General features: G+C 35.0%; 1 protein-coding gene across 2 annotated transcripts in view; it reads left to right on the top strand.

Moving 5' to 3' along the window:
* LOC145690439 (uncharacterized) overlaps positions 1-21818 on the top strand; it is a 185998-nt gene extending 164180 nt beyond the window's left edge. For both annotated transcript variants that reach the window (XM_081765317.1, XM_081765316.1), the window contains exons 2-3: positions 1756-2120; positions 9195-21818. In XM_081765317.1, coding sequence (XP_081621443.1) covers positions 1801-2120; positions 9195-9942 — 1068 coding nt within the window. In that variant the 5' untranslated portion in view covers positions 1756-1800 and the 3' untranslated portion in view covers positions 9943-21818. The remainder of the gene's footprint in view (positions 1-1755; positions 2121-9194) is intronic.
* Positions 21819-22229: the final 411 nt, after the last annotated feature.

Here is a 22229-nt window from a genome sequence, read left to right as displayed (position 1 = left end):
TAGCTTAAAGATCATAACCACAGGACGTGAAACTAAAAGTACCATATTCAATTAATCACCTTTCTTTACTTACTCAAGTTTCCTCAATATGAAAGAAATCTTATTTTGCAAGGACGTCTTGTAAAAATAATCAGCTATAGTTGCTATAAGGCACCTCTAAATTCTTAAAGCCACCTGAACATTACTTTAAGTGAAAAATGAATTATTCAATTTAATATCCCACGTTCAAGCACTTTTAGGATAAAAGAGTCGGATGCATGATAGAAGTGAATGATTATGAAGGAAATTTGTATTTGTATTTGTACTCTCATCAGAGTATAAAACTCCAGTTACAGAAGGTTAACATTAGTGTTTATGTCGAGTTAACTAGTAAGAGTAATGATGATAAATAATTTTAAATACATGCATAAATAAACACATAATGACAAGACAAATAAAATACATTAAGTGTACAAATAAGCCATGAATCATAGGATTTCCAAAACTTAGTTCCTGAAGTGACGCTCTTTGTTACTGAATATATCCAAAAAGTTTGTTTTACTTATTGCATTGTAAGCGGCACTAATTCTCCAAGTAGGTGACATATACAGTATATTTGTCCTTGCTTTCCGGCAAAAGAATATGTTGTTATTTTTTGCACGCGTTTTGAGGGACAGGCTTGAATAAATAGATGTTGTAACAGCGCTGGACAGCATGGAGTTAGAATGTTAGGGTTACAGAGACCTCTGCGAAGCTCATAGGTATGATGTTATCCACCGTAAAGCCACTTGTTTGGGTTCGAATCAGGAACTTTTCAGACCAGACCTGGATGCTGTACTACAGAGCCATCATAAGTTTAATTAACGTAACCGATATTTAAGAAGCTGAGTCACGTATTGGTTACTGACAACTTGCTGCATCAATTCTACATTTAATAGTTTTGCCGATATTGAGCTCTGAAAGTACTTCCTAACCTTTTCGGAAGCCTGTAAATCGTAATATTATTCTTACCTGGGATTCTTAACATAAGTAGAAAGTGTGTTTCTTTCCTTCCATAAGCAATCATCTCTTAATATTTTTCTATTGATTAGTGAACCACTTTCAATAAATTTAATACATTTAAAACGGTAAGCTGGCAAAATATATGAATAATAATAATCCTGTTTATGAATTGCATATTGTTGTTTTTCTTTTTCTATCTTGGTAATAGAGTTGTACGGTTGGCTAAGGATGAAGAAATAGAAATACAAATTGTAGCAACATAAAACTGATTTCTTCTAAATCAGAATTAAGAAAATAAGTTTCTTAAGTTGTTGTTGGTACACGTAATGCGATGTTACCTTTTTAAATTAAGTTCTCCTAAGTGAGAGAAGAGCACTTTAAAAGGGTAGTAGTTAACAAAATTTTTTGTTACCCTTTTGTATAATAGCATGATTCTTTAGTTTCAAGTTTATTATAATACTCTTTTTTCTTATTGATTTACTTCTTTTGATTTCTGTATCATTGAAAATTATTATTTTGTGTTTTATTAGTTTAGGGATTTACTATTTTTGCGGACAATACTTTCTTTTACATTCTTCTTGAGAGAGAACAGGCTTGTAAGTGTATAGCAAAATTTTGTCAACCTTTTGAGATATAGTGTTTTATTTTCAGTGAGCCTAGTTTTAAAATTTTATTTTCTGTATTCTTTCATTTAAGTTTTTAGTGTTGTATATTTGTCAATTTTCGTTGTTTTTTTAAATTAAATGTGTTTATTTATTTCTTGTTCTTTTTCAGACATTAATTTCTGAAATGTATCGGAGACCATTTTAAATATCTGATATGGAACTGAACTTTGGGGTTACGTTCTCTGCGTCGAAAGACAACCCTCCTGTTGAGTTTGTGCCTGTGAAATGTGAACCTACATTTGACAAAGAATGCGTTATCGACGAAGCGAGCTACAGTTCATATTGCGTGAAAGAAGAATATATTTTACCTGATACTGCTGCTGAAAATATCAGTAGTACTATAAGTGAAACTCCGTGGGAGGTAAAATCAAAGCACAATATAAAGAAGGAAGAAGTTGATCGTTTGGAAGATTCTAAAGAAATAATTGATTGCCTACAAGAAACAGCTACGGATTCCTTTGTAATTAACCCGAGGTTTGTCACATGTTATATGCATACGAGAGGGACCCAAAGTAAACCGGACTACTAAAATGTAATTTATTAAGCGTTTTACAAAATTATTTTACTATCCTTCAAAGAACTCTCCATTAAATGTGATACACTTTTTCAGTCTTCCACTGTCTGAAACATGTCTGGAATTCTTCAACTTTGATATCGTCTAGTGCCCTCTGCTAAGATCCTTTTACAACCTCCATATCAACAAAACGCTTCCGATTTAGATTTTTTTTTATTCTTGGTAACGGAAAAAGGCACACTGGACTAGGTCTGACAAATATTGAGGGTGGGGAACTATAACCCACCTCTGAGAGCCAAACATCCTAAACCTGAGTGAGCACACAAACAAACGTAGCGCCCACACGTCTCATTTGCAAATCCTCAGTCAAAATCCGCTAGCACGAGCTTCAACTCACTCTTCTGAAATTTCGTCGATCTAGAAACGACGATCCTTGTTGATCTGTTGGCGGATTATTTTCAAAGTTTTCTTCATTAGAAGATGATTAGCGACACCCGTTACGAGCATGAACTTCAACATTTACCTTACAACTTTTAAAGCGCCTAAATCACACGAAAAGTTGTGTGCGGCTTATAGAATCCTTCTTGAAAGCATGTTGCAGTATTTGGAAAGCTTCCGTTACCGATTTTTCAAGCAGGAAGCTAAATTTCGATCCAGTTTGTTTTGGGTCCTTCTCGTACCCATGAATTCTTCATGTTTGGAGATTCAACTTCTTGTAATTACAAGTATAGGGGCCCATGTAAACGTACGTTTTATGTAGATAAATTAGTCAGTTGGTCTTGCAAGCTACTGTGTTCCAAGTGAGAATTTCACTATCGTTTACAATACCCTAAATATTGATTTTTGATAACAAAACTGTCATTGATAAATATGTGAACTTGAAAAGTTTCTTATCCTGATAGGGTCTTCAGTTTTAAATCTCTTAATACAACATGTAGGAAAATCAAAAATGACTTAGCAAGAGACTAGTATGGTATGTTGATAGTTTTAAAATAAGGACATTGATTATGTTAAAGTAAATAGAGATTTCAAACATATTTGTTTAGTGCTTTTAGAAAGTGGCATTCCAGGTTGTACGTATGGACGTACTGTGCACCACACACTAGCAGCTATAATTTTTAGGGGAAGGAAACTGACATTTTTTAAAAATTTTTGAATCATATTGCATGCTTGGTACTGTCATCGATTTGAAATTATATCAAATGTACACTATTTTATTTATATCAATATTACTTTCTTTTATATATTTTAAAGATATTTCCAAGTACTCTTAGGTAGATAAATTAACAGATTCTTTTTTGTAGATACTAAGTTATAATCTAGTGATATTATTTACAAATGTAATTACTTTTTTACGATAATAATCATCTGTGCAATTACTAATTCCAGTTAAAGCGAAGCAAGTGACATACAAAGCATGTAGAACTCGTAATGGGCGTGACGAAATAGTCTAAAAGTTGACCATGTCGTGAATGTTGAACTTTTAGTATTGAGTGGTGATACTGCTAATAAGCCACATATAACATTGTATTCTTGCTGTACTGTGCTGTGGGGCTGCAACCACAGTTAATTGTTTAAATTGTCCGTTCTTACTAACGAACATGGGGATAGTACTTCGTATGGCAAGAGAGAAAGTACGTGGGGATCTGAGCAGTACAGCGCTTGAGTAATTAATTGGGGATGAATGAAATGAAATGCGTTTTCTAATAGAAAATATCACAGAAACGCAAAGATTAGGGAAGCAAAGGGTTTTACTGTACCTCAGCCATTTCAATGTGATGAGCCTCTTTAAATATCGGGTAAGGCCTTATCCTCCAATGTGTTGAGTGTTTCCGTCTGGTATCGATCCCGGACCTCACGCTCGAGAGTGAAGGACCTTTTGACCTCAGGGCAACAGCTCCCAGATGTCCTGGCCTCTTCGGAGTGACACCTCTGTCTTGCAATGGATAGTGAGGGCCCCGGCGTACCAACCGTCTCCCAATTAATGTTAAGATGATTTCTAAATAGCGGTCCAAAGTGTGTTTCTGGCAGCTTCTGTCACACTTCTGCTTGAGGGTACCGTGTCCCCTGGTTTTGTTCTACTTCCCTGCTCTCTCTTCTTCCTGGTGCTTCGCACGTGGGTGACTAGCTCATCAAAATTATTTTGGTCAATAGAGAAGTTTGCTAATTGCTGAAACGGCGTGGCTGAGTTTGTTTTGATGAAGTTACAGAAACTAGGAAGAGAATGATAAGCATGAATCTGTATTGGGATGAGGTGACAATATAGGGAAGTCTCTTTATTATTTACTAATTACGATTTCTTGTTTGAAAAATAACAACATACAGGGAGAATCCAAAATAGGCGCTTAGCCTAATATCCTCTACACTTCCTGCTCTATTTCTTCACGACGATTTTGAAAAAATTCGGAGGTTCCGGAGGTGAGCGTTGATGACCAAAAGACGCTGTAGTAGTTCTCTAATGTCCTTAAAATGGCGGTCAGGTATGAATCAATTATATGTTGTTGAAGGTTGCCCTCTGGTGGACGCTCCTATTACTACGTACAAACTGAAGAGGTAAAAGGATAGAATTCAAGGTTGCGCTGATTCGGATTTTTTTTATATGAAAGAAGAATAAAATGAATTAGTTCATAGTACTTCAGGAAGTGTGGTGTTATATAATTTTGATGGGAGGTAAGGTAAGTGTAATCATATTAATATGGGATTATTATATATATTATGGCTGAGATATAAGTAAGGGGTTAAGTGGGAAGAGAAAAGTGACATTTGAAGGAAAAATTAATTACAACTTGTTTATGTACAATAATATGATTCCTTAACCTAATTGTGATATATAAAATAAATATACGAGTATATGTAATATAATGAGATAAATTATAAATAATAAATAAGATAAATAATATATATTTTATACATATGCAAATTAGAATCTCTAAGTTTAGATATTCGTAAAAGTTTGTGTTAGTTAAAATTGATATCGTGGGTGTGTTAGAATAAGGGAGGATACAATCAAATTAAGTAATTGGGTTAGTAGCATTTTCTCTACTAAGTACTTGGAAAGTTCGATATACAGCGGACTACTCGGTAACGGTATATTAAGAGTAGCACTATTCCAGATTAGTTAAATGACTGGAATACCACGAGATAAAATACGTTATACATAAGGGATGTAATTGTTTAAATACAATGCTGAGATATTTGTTGGAGTAAGTTCTTGCGTGGAGTGATGCAAGTCCTCGCGTGTTTCTGTCGAGGCGTTTTTTCTAGCGGTAGCAGGCAAAAATCTTGGAAAAGTAAGATGAAGAGATTATGGTTTCTTCTGTAGTAATCGAAATATTTTTCTTAACACAAATAACATGAGAACTACGGTTATAAAGATGAGCAGGTCAGTAATTCCTAAAAAGCTTTAAAACGCCCAAGATAATTCCATTGCTCTCACAGGCTTGGAACAAAATGGCAGAATTAAAAGTTTGTTTTGTTTGAAAACGTAAATTACGTAAATGGTGAGTATTAATTGTGAAATAAAAATGATTCCGGGAACAAACCATTCATGTTCAAAGATAGGACGTTCAAATGATGTTTCAACCAATGAAAAAGGTGTTACCTTCATGTGGCTAATAAATGAAGTCCAGAAGTCAGTCACTAATGTATTGACATTAAAGAAGGCATTGGGTTTGTATTTTTGTCCAACGAGAAATAAATCATTGTTAACAATCAGTGCCGGAAATGTAGATGTTTAGGTTTTGATAAATCATTATTAAGTAGGGAAAATTTGTTTTTACAAAGAAATGCTGAGTGACTTCCAATTTGATGTTACACGGTAGAGTTATTTGTACAGCACCAAAATTCAAGTGATCAGGTAATGAGGGGTTGGTTGGGATACTATTAAATATAGACTTGAAGCAGTATTCCTGTGTTTACTTCTTAACTTCATGGTGAAGAGCTATGGGCAATAATAAAAAATATTAAAAATCATCTACTCTATACAGCAATAGAAACATCCGAGTGCTTCTTTCCCTTATTTTCGTCTAATATATATATATATATATATATATATATATATATATGCTTATTTATTTATTTCCATGTTATCTTGAAGGTTCACTGACAGTGAAAAAAGCGACCAAAAAGAGGTCAAGAAAGAATACGAAACATATTCAAATGACACTTGTCATGCAACCCACTCACTACTCATACACAATAAATAATACTTAAAATGAACAGATTATAAAAATATCTCAGAAACTAAAAAGTAGTTTCAAAACTATCAAAAATAGAATATCAATACTTCACTGTACATAATTAATGTATTTCTCGATGGTTTTCTGTTCCAATAATATCTTTGTTTTTCCTCAGTTATCAAGTCTGATATCAATTTTTCAACTGACTTATATTCCTTACGAATAACGGTCCTAAAATACTCAGGTTGCAACCCTTCTATGATTGTGTTGAGTTTAGGTAGAGTTTAGAATAAACACAATCAGATATACTCACGGTTTCTCCTTGCTCGCGAGCACGCATTTCACTTTCTTTCAACTAAGGCATGGTGTTGCTCCCAAAAGCTTCTATTAATTTTTCTTTGAACTCATCGTAAGTCCAGTTGGCAAATTCGGGTTGTTTGGAAGTATTATTCATCCGAAATTCAGCCGGACCTTTCATCAATGTACATAGGATGAACTTTTTTTTATGCCTGTCCAATTATTAATGGAGGCAATAGCCTTGTATTTCTGCAAATACCGCGTGATGTCTTCTCCAAATTTAGCATAAAATGGTTTGGGCCTTACTATCGTATGAATCGAGGTCAATGATCTTTCTGCATTCTCACTATTATTCTGGGCCATGTTTAAACTGTCCGGTGTGAAAGAATAGGAAATACTTGAAATGGGTAGATAAATGCAAATTGTCTTTAAGATTGGTATAATAGTTTCTAGTAACTGGAATGGCAATCGGTGGTAAATGAATTATGGGTTCAAAGTACTACGTAGTGGAAATATCGTTTAGATCATCAAGAGGTTGTAGATACTGTTCAGCTAATAATCGAAACATGCAGAAGATGCTAAGTAAACATGCACATAAAATCAGCGTCAACACAACATACTTAAAGTTAAACACAATCTTTGCGTCACTTTAAAAAATAAATAATAAGCAAGGCATGGTTTGATATGACAAAATTGTAACAAAAAGTATGATTAAAAATCGTCTAATTGAAGTAAAATTAAGTCTTATGATTCGGAATTTAATATAACAATATGTCACGGAAGCTACAGTTCTAAATTAGGAAAAAAATCCTACAATGTTAGGCGAAACCCACAAAATCTTCACAAAGTGAAAGTCCAGATCTCCACCATTTTGCTGCACTGTGCTGTGAGGATGCAACCACAGTTAATTGTTTGAATTGTCAGGTCTTACTAACGAACATTGGGATAGTTCTTCGCATGGCAAGAGAGAAAGTACGTGGGTGTCTGAGCAGTACAGCGCTTGAGTAATTAATTGGAGATGAATAAAATGAAATGCATGTTTTTTAATAGAAAATATCACAGGGACGCAAAGGTTAGGAAAGGAAATGATTTTACTGTACCTCTGCCATTTCAATGTGATGACCCTCTTTAAATATCGGGTAAAGCCTTATCCTCCAATGCATTGAGTGTTTCCAGGTATACACAGAGACGGATATTTAGTCTCAAAATATGCTACCTACAAGATATTTAGATCCATCATAACTTCCATGTGAGTCCGTGTTTACGTCTTTTTGTCATTTTGGTTGTGATTACAGTCGTATTGACAGATGTTTTAACAGCAATTCTCTTACGTTTCAAGTGTGAGAATGTGTAAGGCGGATCTTCAAAGTATGAATTCGCGTACGAACATCCCTTCTATTGTGCGAAGCACACACTCCAAATTTTGACGTTATATTTATTTTACGTCTCGTGAGATTACACGTCTTTAGTTCATTTCGTTCACAAGTGCGAATTCAGTTCGAATGACATTTGAAAGAATACATAATATATATATATATATATATATATATATATATATATGTGTGTGAAATATATTAAATATAAATGTGCTTTACGGAATATAGTTCCTTGCAAATGAAAATGCTTCACAATCTTATCAGCAGCGCTATAATCAATTTCACAGTATAAGTGATGATAATTGAGTAAGAATTGAAGCTGATCGCATCGTGTGAAACTTTCAAGAATAAGTAGATGTGTTTATAGGGACATACATCCTTTGCATTTATTATATGCTTCTTTCATTGAAATACTGGAAAACTACAACTACTGTAGCACAGGTTAATTGTTTCAATTGTCTGAGAAAAATAAATGTCTATACTTAGTATGCCTTGCTTATATCGTTATTTTTTACATCGAAGGATCACGTGGTTTTTGAAATGTGAGGCTTGCAGTTCGTAGGGGTTCATAAATTTCTCGAAGCATCGTTGCTATTATCGACGTAGATTGGGTGAAGCAATTTATGTATTTCATTCATTTTCGTTTCAAAGGGGCTATTTTGATGAAACAAACTATTTAGTTATCGTGTGTGGTTCTGATTGATTTATGGGAGTCTTACAGGACAATATATACATTTTTTTTGCGTTTTTCCTGTAGCAATTTTACCATATCAAATACGATTAGTTTCTTGTTTTTTCAAATATGTTAAGCACACTATACGTATATGAAGCTACGTACCTTAAATTTCTGGTGAAAATATTAGCTTAACAGTATGATCTCACACAGTGGAAAGAAGATACAGGCTACCAGTAACGAACACCGTCTGATATATATATCTATCTTTTCTGATCTAAAGTGTATCTCCATATTTTATTATATTTATTTTGTGTACTTCCTGTTTTGAAATTCTTTTACATAATAAGTAATTTATTATAAAATAAGTGCCTTTATTCCCCTAGTTTGATTTAGGAAAAAGCTTTTTTCAATGTACGATATGGTCGCTAATAAAGGATTAAATGCGGTTATTATTTCTAATAAATCAAACAATTTCCTTATAAGTGATATTTTTATTTTTTCTTCTAGAGACTATTGCGAAACATCTCTCCAAGACAGAAATCACTACTTGGCGGTAAAGCAAGAAGAATCAGTAGGACATTCTTCTGCAGCCACTTGTGTGAATGAAGGAAATGATACATTACCAGAAATAGATAACGTAAAGCGAAAGGAACGTTTGTATACTTGCCCAATATGTGGGAAGGTGTTCACAGACTGCAGTAACTTTGGTAGACACAGAAGAGTCACTCATTCGACGGAAAAAGCTTATAAGTGCGATAAATGCGATAAAACTTTTCGTTACAGAACAAGTGTTGTAAGACATGAGAAAGAAGAACACAGTAACAGTACTTCTTTTAAGTGCACCATTTGTGGGAAATCGTATTTCCGTAAGTGTACACTTATTGAACATATTCGAGTACATACGGGTGAAAAACCATATAAGTGCGAAGAATGCGGAAAAACATTTCATATTCAAGGAAACTTTGCGATGCATAAGCGACGCCACACAAATATTCGCCCTTTTGAATGTGAAACATGTGGGAAGTCATTCTCCGAGGGAAATCATCTTGCCAGGCATCGGAGAGTTCATACGCAAGAGAAGCCTTATGTTTGTGATATTTGCCAAAAAGCTTTTGCACTGAAGAGCAATCTTAAGACACATAGTCGTATTCATACAAATGAACGACCTTTTTCTTGTGTTCAGTGTGACAGGGCATTTATTCAAAAATCACAATTGATTAAACATAGCAGAGTACATACGAAGAAATCGACGTAATAGACACAAAAGCTATGTAAAATACGGATTAGCTGCAAGGTGACCGAAAGTTTGATATTATGGCTTCAATTTGAATACCACGTGAGAGAAGGTGATGATATATGGGTAGAAGGAGCGGGACACACCAAACAAACTTCGTCTGCATTATAGTGCCATCTTTGAGGCATTATTCTGATTTTAACTACAAATTTCCAAAGGGTTAGGGGGCACATAATATATCCTTTGAGACGAGCATTTACGCCGAATTACGAACATACGGTTATTTTTAATATACGTACTTGCATTTGATCGGAATCGTTTAAGTTGAAATATGGCATCATTCTTTTGAAATTCGAGAGATGCCAAACATGCCATGAAAGAATTAAAAATTATTAATAGTTGGGGAGCGTAGTGCTAAAATTTGTCGCAGTAGTATTGCATTGTGCAACATTTAGATAAAAAAAAAGTTGCGCATGCAACAAATTTGCTGCTGTTGCATAAGTTTGACGAGGCTGGAACGTGATTTGAAGAAGACGCGAGAATCTGGGAAAACAATAACGCCAGTCGCGGCAACATTTTTCCGGGTTTGGAGTCCATATTGGTAGTAAGCGATCATTGCTCCGAGTTTTGGGTCCGAACTGTTGCTATACCTAGAAATTACAAATGCTGCAATTTTTATCCGAAGATAAACAAGACATGTGGATAAATATGGAATGGGCTTTGGTACTGTTCAATCAGTACCTCGTATTTCTGAACAGCTATCGGTGTTTTGATTACGTCTTTTTCTGTCAACGAAGAAGTAATAAAGCAAAACTACTGTCATTGGTCTAATAGAAACTTATTCCCGCTTAACTTCTGTAGAAAGATCAGTGTGAAACAAGTAACTACACTGAGTGGAATATGTGGCACCATAATTGTGGGAACCATATTTATCAATGAGATTTCAAGTTGACCGCAATGTCAAGATGAGTCATGAAGAGGTGTTTCCATCACTGGTGAATCCTTAAGTCAATTCGCAGTCTGTTCTTAACAGGATTGTGACTGTCAGTTGCTAAACGACCAGTTTATGGATCATTGGTCATCGACGATATATCAGCTGACCACTGCTTCTCTGGATTTTACGACCTTGATTTCTCTCTGGACCACCTTTACAATATTTATCACAAGAAAGTCACTTATGTTCATCTACAGTAATCACTAACATGTGAGTAAACCTAGCGCAGTTAGGTGTAGTGTTTTCCTTGTTTACTTACACACTACTACTGTTTCTTACATGTTAGACAACGAAGAGCTCATCTTGTGTTTTGCTATGTGCGAATTTGAAGTGTTTAAATTGTCACAAGTATAAAGTAACTGCATATTTTTGTTCATGAGATGAAGTTAGTGTAGAAAATATGCTGTATGACCAGGCCGTTGAAGCTTCGTATGTAAATGAAGGATCGTCTTGTTTAAGTGAAATGAAATTTTAAGTTTTACGTCCCACGATTATGCCAGCTAGGCTAAACGAGATAGTGATGATGTGAAAAATGAAGTAGTGGAATGAAGAAAGTGGGAGAAAACCGGAGAACCCCGTGGAAATCCACGCACGCGGTGCTTGTCCACTACTCGCCTTTTTAAAAGATGACCGCAGTGACACACTGTCCGTTATTCCTATTAACTCTATTCCATGTGTCACCTTACCCCGTCAGTTCATAATCAAATTAAAAGGATTGGGAGACGGTGGCTCACTGGTAAAACGGTTACCTCTAGTTTGTGGGGTGTGGTTCGATCCTCATCCAAATAAGTGTGGTGGACGACATCTTGTTGGGCTTTCTAGCGGTATTTCCGTTTCCTCCCACTATCTCCTTCCACCAGTTCTTCCATAATCATTCACTTGCTTTAACCATCCTGTTCCTTAGCGTAAAAGCATAATCGTATTAAACTGAAAGATTTTATTTCATTTTCAAATTAAAAGGATGGTACCGGAATTTTGTTTACCCTGTGATACATAAAGATGGTGATTAGGATCACTTCCCTTAATTAAAATTGAATTCGTTAATAGTGATTATACATATTCAAATTTTCATGAATTTTGAAGCATTACGTAAGTACACATATATTTATTGTGAATTAGTTATAGTGGGTTTGATACCTTTGCAGTTCCTAAATATAACACAAAAGGCCGTGAGACCGGCTACATCACATGAAAGAGAATCTCAAAGAGCTTGGATGCAAAGCAGTGTCAAGCTACATACGCAAGTGTTTATGTGACACCGGCGCAAGGCGAACATCATTATTCTATCAATCGAAGTGTGACTAGTACTGGTGATGGTTCAATAAGTCGTTTGGCTTGTGATCGTGTAAAGAAAGAAAAAAAAAACTATCGTCGTCCGCTAAACGGATCTTGCAAATCGGTGAACAATATTTTCTTTGAAAAATGTATAAACTTAACACAAGGTCGATGAAAATTTAACGCAACAAGGTGATTAAAAAGGAAAAATCACGGAAAGGATAGAGGAATAAAATAAAACAAGAAATGCAACTAAAACAGGAGTAATAATAATAATAATAATATTTTTGTTTTAAAAAATTGCTTCAGAGAAGTTCAGGTATTTCGTTGGTCTGAATGAAGCCTTAAATCGGTCACAAAATACATCCTTTTGAAACCAGATATTTTAAAGATAGACCTAAACATACTCTGAATTATGAGCTTTTCGTAGTGCTCCATCAATGTATCATAATCACCGGTACGAGACATTCCTCACAATATGAGTATTTGCCGTCAGGAGGTAAATGGTAATATTAATTATATACTATAATCTGCGTCAACCGAACTGACGATTGGCATCAACCAATAACTCCGTAGTGCGCTTTTGCCAAACATCCAGAGAGAAAACCAACTTTCTGCGGTGGGTGTTGCATGTTGTAAAGATCGTCGTCTGATTAGCAAATTCAGTATATTATAATAATATAAAAGTATGACACTGGTAATGTCATCATAGTATTGTAGTAATGTTACTTTCTGTTATAAATGTGTAACGAATAATATATTTCGTTTGGTTCGAAAATTTATATCAGACGTATCAATGAAAATAGATTGTAGATTAGTTGGCATAAGTATGTCGTTTATAATTACATTCAGATTTCCCATAAGATTAAATTTACGACTTCGGAAACTGAAAGTCAATGTCCTCCATTTTCACTTTTTCTTTAAAATCCAGAAACAGGAAATCTCATACAAGGAAACGTGTTGTGCACCAATTCAGGAAATACACATCGGAGTACACAATGGCTAAGTGGTACAACACTCACCTATGATACTGATATTTCTTGATTCGATTCAAACCTTTACAAGCTTGTGGTGGAAACATATTCGAAGTTTTTTTTTTCGGGGATTTCCTGTTATCTTAATTGTAGTGCCGGTAATTCTTCCATCGTCATTATTGTATTTGTTATCTGTCTGATTTGGCCTACAGTGCACATCAGCGTGACATTGAATTATGAATACAATTTCAGGTCATGGAATATGCATAAAATTTCATTTATGTAGTTTATGCTGCTATTTTTTCATTGCGATGAGAGCATCAAGTCAATCGTCCTCATTTTCAGATTCAGCCTCTTCGGAACTACTGTTCTACAGGTTAGACTTAATTCTCTCATCACACACTTACTCCTGAAAGTCTTCTGCCTGGAGCTTCTTGATGTGCCTGACGCAAGCCATCGGATCTTTTGGCGTAGCTTATCTACTCGTGGTTTTGACTTTATGCGCGAAACGCAAAGTCTGTTGTTTCTTTTTCCGACCCCACTTTTCACCTGAGCTCTAATTAACTGAGTCGAGTCATAAACCCTATCTAGTTATTAATAATTCTCATTGGTACAACCAACTTTCATAATGTAGCAATTACAAGAAACCGTAGGAAAATTAAATGGTTGTGAAAATCGAACAAATTAAGTTAAAATTTGGTTGGTTTATCAATATTATAAGAAAAATATTCTATAACTCTCAGTTATTATTTTAGGTCACAAACATTACGTTTGTGTGTAGTTTCGGCCAAAGCAGCCTTCCACTTCATTGCGGTTGCAACGCCGCTTTATCCGAGTTAATCAACTTAAGAGCAGCTCTCAAAATCATTCGCTAATTTGCTTGCCGTATACTATAGCTGTAATTATTGTTTATTATTAATTTTAAACTATTTTTAGTTTGTTAATTTTGTTTCTGAATTTCCTGTTTTCCTGAGCGTAAAGACCAAATAATATTCAGAGCATATTCTTTCCTTAAATAGAAGTTATAATTGTTGTTTTCGGTTCGTGTACAATTCTTTAAAATGTGCTTTGATTTGTAAAAATTCTGCTCCCTAAATAGAGAAGTAAAGTGTCCCTGTAAAGTAGAAACATTCGCCATTGCTGACCTATAACTAACTCTTATGGCCTATGGAACCCGGAGGTTCAATGCCGCGTGCACAAAAGCTCTGCACAGACTTCTATCCTTAGCCAATTGGATCCAGTTTCGACTTTGTATTTCTATTTCTGCGAGGTCCATCTTAATTTTGTCCTCCCATCTGCACTTAGGTCTTCCTAATGGTCGTTTTCCGGTTGATCTGCCAGTTAAGATTTTGAAACCATTCCTACTTTCTTCCATCCTGGCTACATGACATGCCCACCTAAGCCTTCTAGACTTGATGACCCTAACAATGTTTGGTAAATGGCATAAATTATGTAGTTCCTCGTTATGAAGTTTACGCCATTCCCCATTCACGTTTCTCTTGGGTCCGAGTATTGATCTTAGGATCTTGTTCTCAAACAATTTCCATCTATGTTCTTCCTTCCGAGTAAGCGACCATGCTTCACAACCATACAGAACAGGCATGATTATCGTTTTATATATTTTAAGCTTCAAATTTCTCGAAAGAATTCGCGACGACAAGAGATTTTGAACTGAATAATAACACGGATTCCCTGCTTTTAGTCGACATTTAATTTCTTCATGAATATGGTTTTAGTCCGTTAATTTGATCCCAGATATTTGGAAGTATCCACTTTATAAAAAATATTATTCGATATTTTAACGCATCCACAATTTGCCGTATTACGGTCCCGACCAACTTCCATGTATTTGTTGACCTATGTATACCTTATTTGACCGATGTTTTTTTTTATTTGTGTTAGGAGTAGGAAAATTGTGTTTTGTCATATGTTAGTACAATAACAGGAGAACGATCATTTCATACACTTGTAAAAAGTAAATTTCTTTAAAAATGTAAAAGTAAGCTAATGCATCCATCGTAAAAGTATCAACAACTACAACAGAACAGCGATTATGTGTTTAGTTCTTAATTATAAATGTAGTACAGACTGTGCAGAAAATGCTGTATATAATGGTTCACTATACCTTTTTTTAACGCTCAGCGCAATATGTTCCAGTTATACTGCAGCACAAATAGTTCTTTTTAAGTCCTTTATCAGTACTGTGTTTTCACTCTGAAATTGCCAGGGTGGAAAAAAATCATGATTTTTTTCAAAAAAATCATTTTTGTTGATTATTTGATTTAAATCGATTTTTTTGATTTAAATCAAAACTTTTTCTTCGTATGATACAAGTCGCGAACTGAAGAAAAAATATTAGAAATTAGTATTAAATGTTAATTATGTCATTTAAGTGAAAGTATTGGGTTTTAATTTTGAATTAAATCCCAATCGTTAACCTATTTCAATCCCAAACAATGTTTCTTAAGCATTAAGGAAAAAGTACAGCAATGTATATCAACATGACACTTTTCTTTTCATGAAAGTTACTGATATTTGGCAGGGGCATATTTTTAAACAATTGGAACTAGCTAGCGGCACGAAATACATATAAAGTACATAAATTTCGCCTAAAATTAACTAACTCACTCTATGACCTATGGAACCCGGAGGTTCAATGCCATGTTCACAAAAGCTCTCCTGACTTCTATCCTTAGTCAACTGAATCCAGTTTCTATTTTGTATTCTTATTTCTGCGAGATCCATCTTAATATTGCCCTCCCATGTGCGACTAGGTCTTCCTAATGGTCGTTTTCCGGTTGGACTTCCAGTTAAAACTTTGAAAGCGTTCCTACTTTCTTCCATTCTTGCTACAGTCCTGCCCACCTGAACCTCCAAGACTTGATGACCCTAACAATGTTTGGTGAATGGTATAAATTATGCAGTTTCTCATCATGAAGTTTTCGCCATTTCTCATTTCCGTTCTTTTTGGTTCCGAATATTCGTTTCAGGATTTTATTCTCAAATACTTTCAGTCTGCGTTCTTCCCTCAGCGTAAGCGACCATGTTTCACAACCATACAGCACAACAGGCATAATTATCGTTTTATATATTTTAAAGCTTCAAATTCCTCGACACAATTCGCGATGATAAGAGATTTTGAACTGAAAATAACACGAATTCCCTGCAGGAATTCCAAAATAAAAAATCAAGATGATCAGTTCCAGAAGAAGAAACACTTGTGATTGTTAAAAATATGGTTTATGTGACGTGAAAAACAGTTCAAATGCGAGTTGTTGCTGTGCATTTAAGACATCTATACATAGCAGGCACGTTTTTATACTTTTCTGTTGGCTATTTTATTTCCTCTTACAATTTTTCCTGCACAGGCGCGGCAAATTTTCTGCGATCACATCGCAGATCGCGACATGTTCTGCAATGGGGTCAAGTATCCACTTTATCAAAAGTATTATTGGATATTTTAAAGCATCCAAAATTTGTCGTATTACGATCCCGAGGAACTTCTATGTATTTAGTACATAAATGTCGCCCAAAATTTTAAAATCTATTTTTTTTTTGTTTCGGAGAGGGGATCGAACCCTCTAAATACGCCCCTATTATCTGGAAACAAACAAATAGACATAAACACAAAAGAGCTTTCATCTTAAATGTCCATGGTTATTTCCCCGTTGGAACAGAAATTTTAAAACCCTGTGTTACAAAGAGAAGAAAGCAGGGTTCACCCGTAACCCGTTCAAACGGGATTTTCCCTGATAGTTCCCACATGATACTCGTTTCATGCTGTGCTTACATACATTTGAGTCTCACTGTATTATGATTATTATCTTCCATAATCGGAATACCAGAAGAGAAACGGGATTTTACTTACTTTCACTTTAAATTAATTCATTTCGGAATTTGATTTAAATCAACGATTTTTATTTAAAAAATCAAGTGATTTAAATCTTGATTAAAATCGTGATTTAAATCAGACTGATTTAAATCAATCCACCCTGGAAATTGCTAGCGCTGTTTTGAATACTTCATGGTAACATTTATTGTTTATCTGTATTATTCATCTTTCGGACACGATCGGACCAAATTGATTCGATAATTGATGCTTCATTGTATGTAATGCAATTTTATTCCTTTTTATTCATTTAACATGCAGAAGTTTTTAAACATTCTGTATATATCGTTTGCAATTATTGTTATTGGTAATTACCATGTTTCTCACTTGTATTGATGAATATAGAAAAAAAACAACACAGACAACTTTTGGAATGTGATTCCTGATACCAAGATAAGACAAAAATTATAGACCAACCTGGGTGCACAAATGCTTCCTTTCGGAGTTATAGGCTGCCGAAAACATGAAAAAATGAATTTCAAAAGTCCATAGCTCCAACACTATGAGACCTAGCGGAGTCGGGTCAAGACTTTATTTAGGAACTTGAAAGTGTTCTATCCAAATATCCATGTGTCAGAGTAATGCGGTACTTCCGCAACAACTTTTATAGATGTAGTTGGTGAGTACTTCAGATTGTATGCCCGTAGCCAAACTGACTTCATAAAAATTGTTCCGTGACTACCTTAGGATTCTGAAACATGTATTTTTGGATAGAGCACATATTAGTTCTTAAGTGAAATCTTGACCCGATTGCGGTAGGTCCAATACTTTTGGAGCTATGGATATTTGAACTTCATTTTTTCATGTTTTCGGCACCCTATAACTCCGAAAGGAAGCATTTGTGCACCCAGGTTGGTCTATACTTTTCGCCTTATCTTGGTGTCAGGAATCACCTCCCAAACATTGTCGATGTTGTTTTGAAACGCCCTACGTATATGTTCTGACTTTTTGTAAAATAATTGATTTCCTGTACCATAAATTGATGAACTTTTGTGAAATGCTAATAACAACGGGCTTAATTCTTAGTTTTTAAGAAACGTCACCTCCAAAACAAAATATCTAAAAATAATATATAAGCAGTTTACGCATTTTTTATGCAATGTGCAAGGCTTAGTACTATAGTTTTCTGAAGTCTTCTAAAGCTCTCTTCTCCTTTGGCACTTGCTGGCAGACAAGTTAGAGACATATGAAAGCAGTGTTAGATGATTTCGGTAGATAGTGGAGCGCGCCATCCAATAACCGGATATCTGAGAACAGAGAGTACGCGGCCTGCAGCTAGAAGGAAACATACAACATCGTTTCGGCATGGTGACTTGCAACGAGGGGGAAAGAGCCCTGTTGTACAAACAGTTATTGTCAAATATTGTTTGAGTGCCGTGTTCAGGAACAAAAGAATATATACAACTGAAGCAGTGGGTGCGATTGACTGTAATTTTCTAAGTGGCATTGTGATGTGTTGTATATGACCAAACCATGCACACTATTCCGCAATAATTACAACCTCCTACTACCATTTGTAATCAAAATGTTTCATAAGAAAAGGTGTTTTTACCACCGAAAGAAACAAGAAAATCTGGACGAAGAATCTAGTGCAATTTCAAGAATTACATAGGGAAAGAAGATATGTTCCACTAGAAGAACAATCACTGGAAAACGAGAGCAGGATGCCATTCAAAATCCTAATTGTTGGTTGCTATTTGTTACGTGGATCATCCATCAAGGCAAGGAAAGAACGTGTAAATGTAATAGCAAAAGAAGTAACAAGTTTATGGCAAAATAAATTTCCCCAGTGTATCTATACAAGTCATAGAAACAAAACAATAACGTGCTGCACACCTACGACGAATGTGTAAAATGAGGAAAATACGATCAATTGGGTGACATATTTGACATCACAAAAGAAAGTGAATTGCTGTGTAGTGAGGATAGAAGGTTATATCACATTCAGATCGAAAGCAAAGGACATGTTGGTTATACAATTGGGAAGACTGCGAGTTCCAAAATATCCATCCATCCAAACGAAGAAAAATGTCATTGCAGTCTACTTCAACAGCAGCAGCAGCAACAACGAGTACGTCAACTTCCGAAACATCAGATACTGAGAGTGATTATGAAGAGGCCCAAACTTCAGATGAACTCTCCATAAGGACAAGGAAGATGTATAATAAAACCGAAACTGCAACAAATTTAGTAACATCTTCCCAGTTATGAACCAGCAACCATTTGCCGGCAGTTATCTCAAGATGGAATTTACATTGAGACTCATTCACAATCTCTTATTTAGAAGTCTACTATTAAAGAAGAAATGAAGAAAATATGCATTTAGAAAACTGAGCGTTGCATTTCGATAGTAAACGTATTGATGGCAAAGAACATCAAGTGCTAGTGTTGAAGAATGAAAGAAGAGAAGTTATGTTCTACCAAACGGGAAAAGCAGATACTGTGGTTAAAGGAATATCAGATGTTCTCGATGAATACAATTTATAGGGTGATATAAAAATGATTATTGCGGACACTACTAATGTGAACACTGCAAGAAGGAATGGAATTCTAATTCAATTAGAAAGGATGTTTGCCTAAAAGAAACTGGAAGTACCAGAATTCATTGGTTGTCAACACCATGTTCCTGACCGAGTGCTTCGCATTGTGATGGATGAATTTGGAGGAAACAACACATCGCCGAATATCGAATATCCATTTATCGTGGAGCTTGTAAAGAACTACGAGCAGCTTAAGATTCATTTTGAGACTGGTGAAGAAATAACAGAAACAGCTGGATGGTGTGATGATATGAAATTTCTGTTACATTTAACTCGAGTTTTCCGGTTTTTTGAAGCAACTGGAAGATTTTCTTCAGTGAAGTTTCAGAAAAACCGAAATTGAGTTATGCAAGATGGAATTTTCGAGCGATAGTAGCTCTTCTGGCATTTATTCTTTTATCAGAGACAAGAGACTCTCTACTCGAAATTTGTAGATTCCTCTCTTACAAATGGGCAGACCATTGGTTTACTGACCAAATCTAGAGTGTGAATGATTATCAGAAGTTATATAGCAGCTTCAGGGTTCATCTAAAAGCATTAAACTGTGAAAAAGTTTTGGAAGCAAGAGCCTTGGAGACTAAGAATTCCCAGAACAAATGGAGCAGAACGAACTATCAAGTGTCTCCAAGATCCTAATGACGTCTGTAAAATAAAGGATAAGCTTAGATTTATTTTGTCTAACAAAACATTATAATTTTTCGTTATGCTTTAATTATGCTATTCGTACTTGTAGAATTGATATGTAAGATTGTAATTTTCCATTTATATAAATGTTTTATGTTATGCAATAACAATAAATAATCCATATACAATACAATAAATAATATATAGAAAATGAAATGAAATTTTTGAGTTTTACGTCGCACGGTTATACCGGTTAGGCTAAAGGAGACGGTGATAATGAGAGATGAATGAAATGGTGGAATGAAGAAAGTGGGAGGAAACGGGAGAACCCGGAGAAAACCCACGCACACGGTGTTTGTCCACCACAAAGTTCACTTGGCGGGAAATAATATATAGAATAAACAATACCATACAAATACGAAATAACTAAACTACCTATACAAAATACTCACTCGTGGCGGAATGGTTAGCACGCTTGCTTCTAGTGTGCGTGGTCCTGGGTTCGATTCCCCATGAGAGCACAGTGGTTTCGACCCCACGTTAAACTGTAGGTCATCATCCCATGAAAGGCAATGGGAAACCACCATCGGTTCATCTTGTCAAGGACCTAGCTTAGGGCAGAACACGAAATCACCATCACAATATACGCGTATATTGTGATTTTTTTGGTTTGCGGGTGACCTTTTCCGACAACAAAATCGAATTAATGCTTTTTTCGTTAGTTTGAACAAAAGTTAATTGATTTGTGACACAGGAACATAGGGTTACACAAGTCATAACCCTAATAACTTTATATATATATATATATATATATATATATATATATATATATATACACCGGGTGCGTCATTTATAATGTCAATCCTTGATGACGGAGAAACCAAAAGACAGACAGAAGCGAAACTTTGCACAAAGCAACCTGATAATTTTGCTCTGTAGAATTTGGTAACACTGTCAGCTTTTACAAAATTCCGAATATATCGGTAAGTACTTGACTTATCGACTTCAAATAAACGTGAGAATGCTTCTTATGACATACCAAATTGTCCTATAAATTTTAAACCGTAATGTACTTATGGCCTTTTTCGAGTTATTGCACCATCTCCAAACTCGACTTTTGTCTTTTCTGTTATGTCAACACTGTTCAACCGACCCATCTAAACTTTATGTCAATTTAAACCATTCTGGCCAATATTTAAATTATTGTCAAAACTAGTATGTACCTCACTCCCTGTGTGTGCAAAAGTCGTTTAAATGTAACACATATTTAACGTTATTTCTCGAGAAGTTTGCAAGATTGACCTGAGTGTGGCATATCTTTCGTCTTCCTTTTTCGTGTTGAATTCAATTATGAAATACAATTTAGGTCGTTCCATTTAAAAAATCAACTTTTCATTGGGTTGGCAACACTGTTCATCCGGTGATGTCAAATAATACGTCTACCAATGTGCCTCTTTGTATAGTTGCTTCGTGCAGAGTTTCACTTTTCTCTCTTTTGGTTTCTCCGTCATCAAGGTTTGACATAAATGACGCATCCGGTGTATATATATATATATATATATATATATATATATATATATATATATAAAGTGATACGAAAATCCTTACAATATACCAATTGACCTGTTTTATTCAGTACGTTAGTTACGAGCCAATAAATATGCAGTTCTCTGCATTCACTGATTTTCTTAGTTGTAGAGGTTGAGGATAACAGCAAGTGTACCTCTCGAAATCATATCATTGGAATAATCGCATCGATATTTTAAGTTTATTGTATCATTTAATTAAGAAAAATGTGCCAATGCCGAACGATTTCTACCAGTATTTATTGTAATATGTAATGACTGTTTTCTTATAACAGAGTACAAATATAAGAATTGAGTTTTCCTATCTGTGTATTTTATTTCATGATTCCAGAAACTACATTTAGAATTACAAGTCATATTAAAACATTATTCACAGTGTTTACACCTGTTACTTATACTGCTGTAACACTTACAATTTCCTTAAAA

Source organism: Thermobia domestica, chromosome 7 (assembly GCF_964235325.1).
Source record: "Thermobia domestica chromosome 7, izTheDome1.hap1.1, whole genome shotgun sequence".
Taxonomy (NCBI): domain Eukaryota; kingdom Metazoa; phylum Arthropoda; class Insecta; order Zygentoma; family Lepismatidae; genus Thermobia; species Thermobia domestica.
The sequence above is the reverse complement of the archived record's forward strand: the minus strand, read 5'-3'. Positions and strand labels throughout refer to the sequence as shown.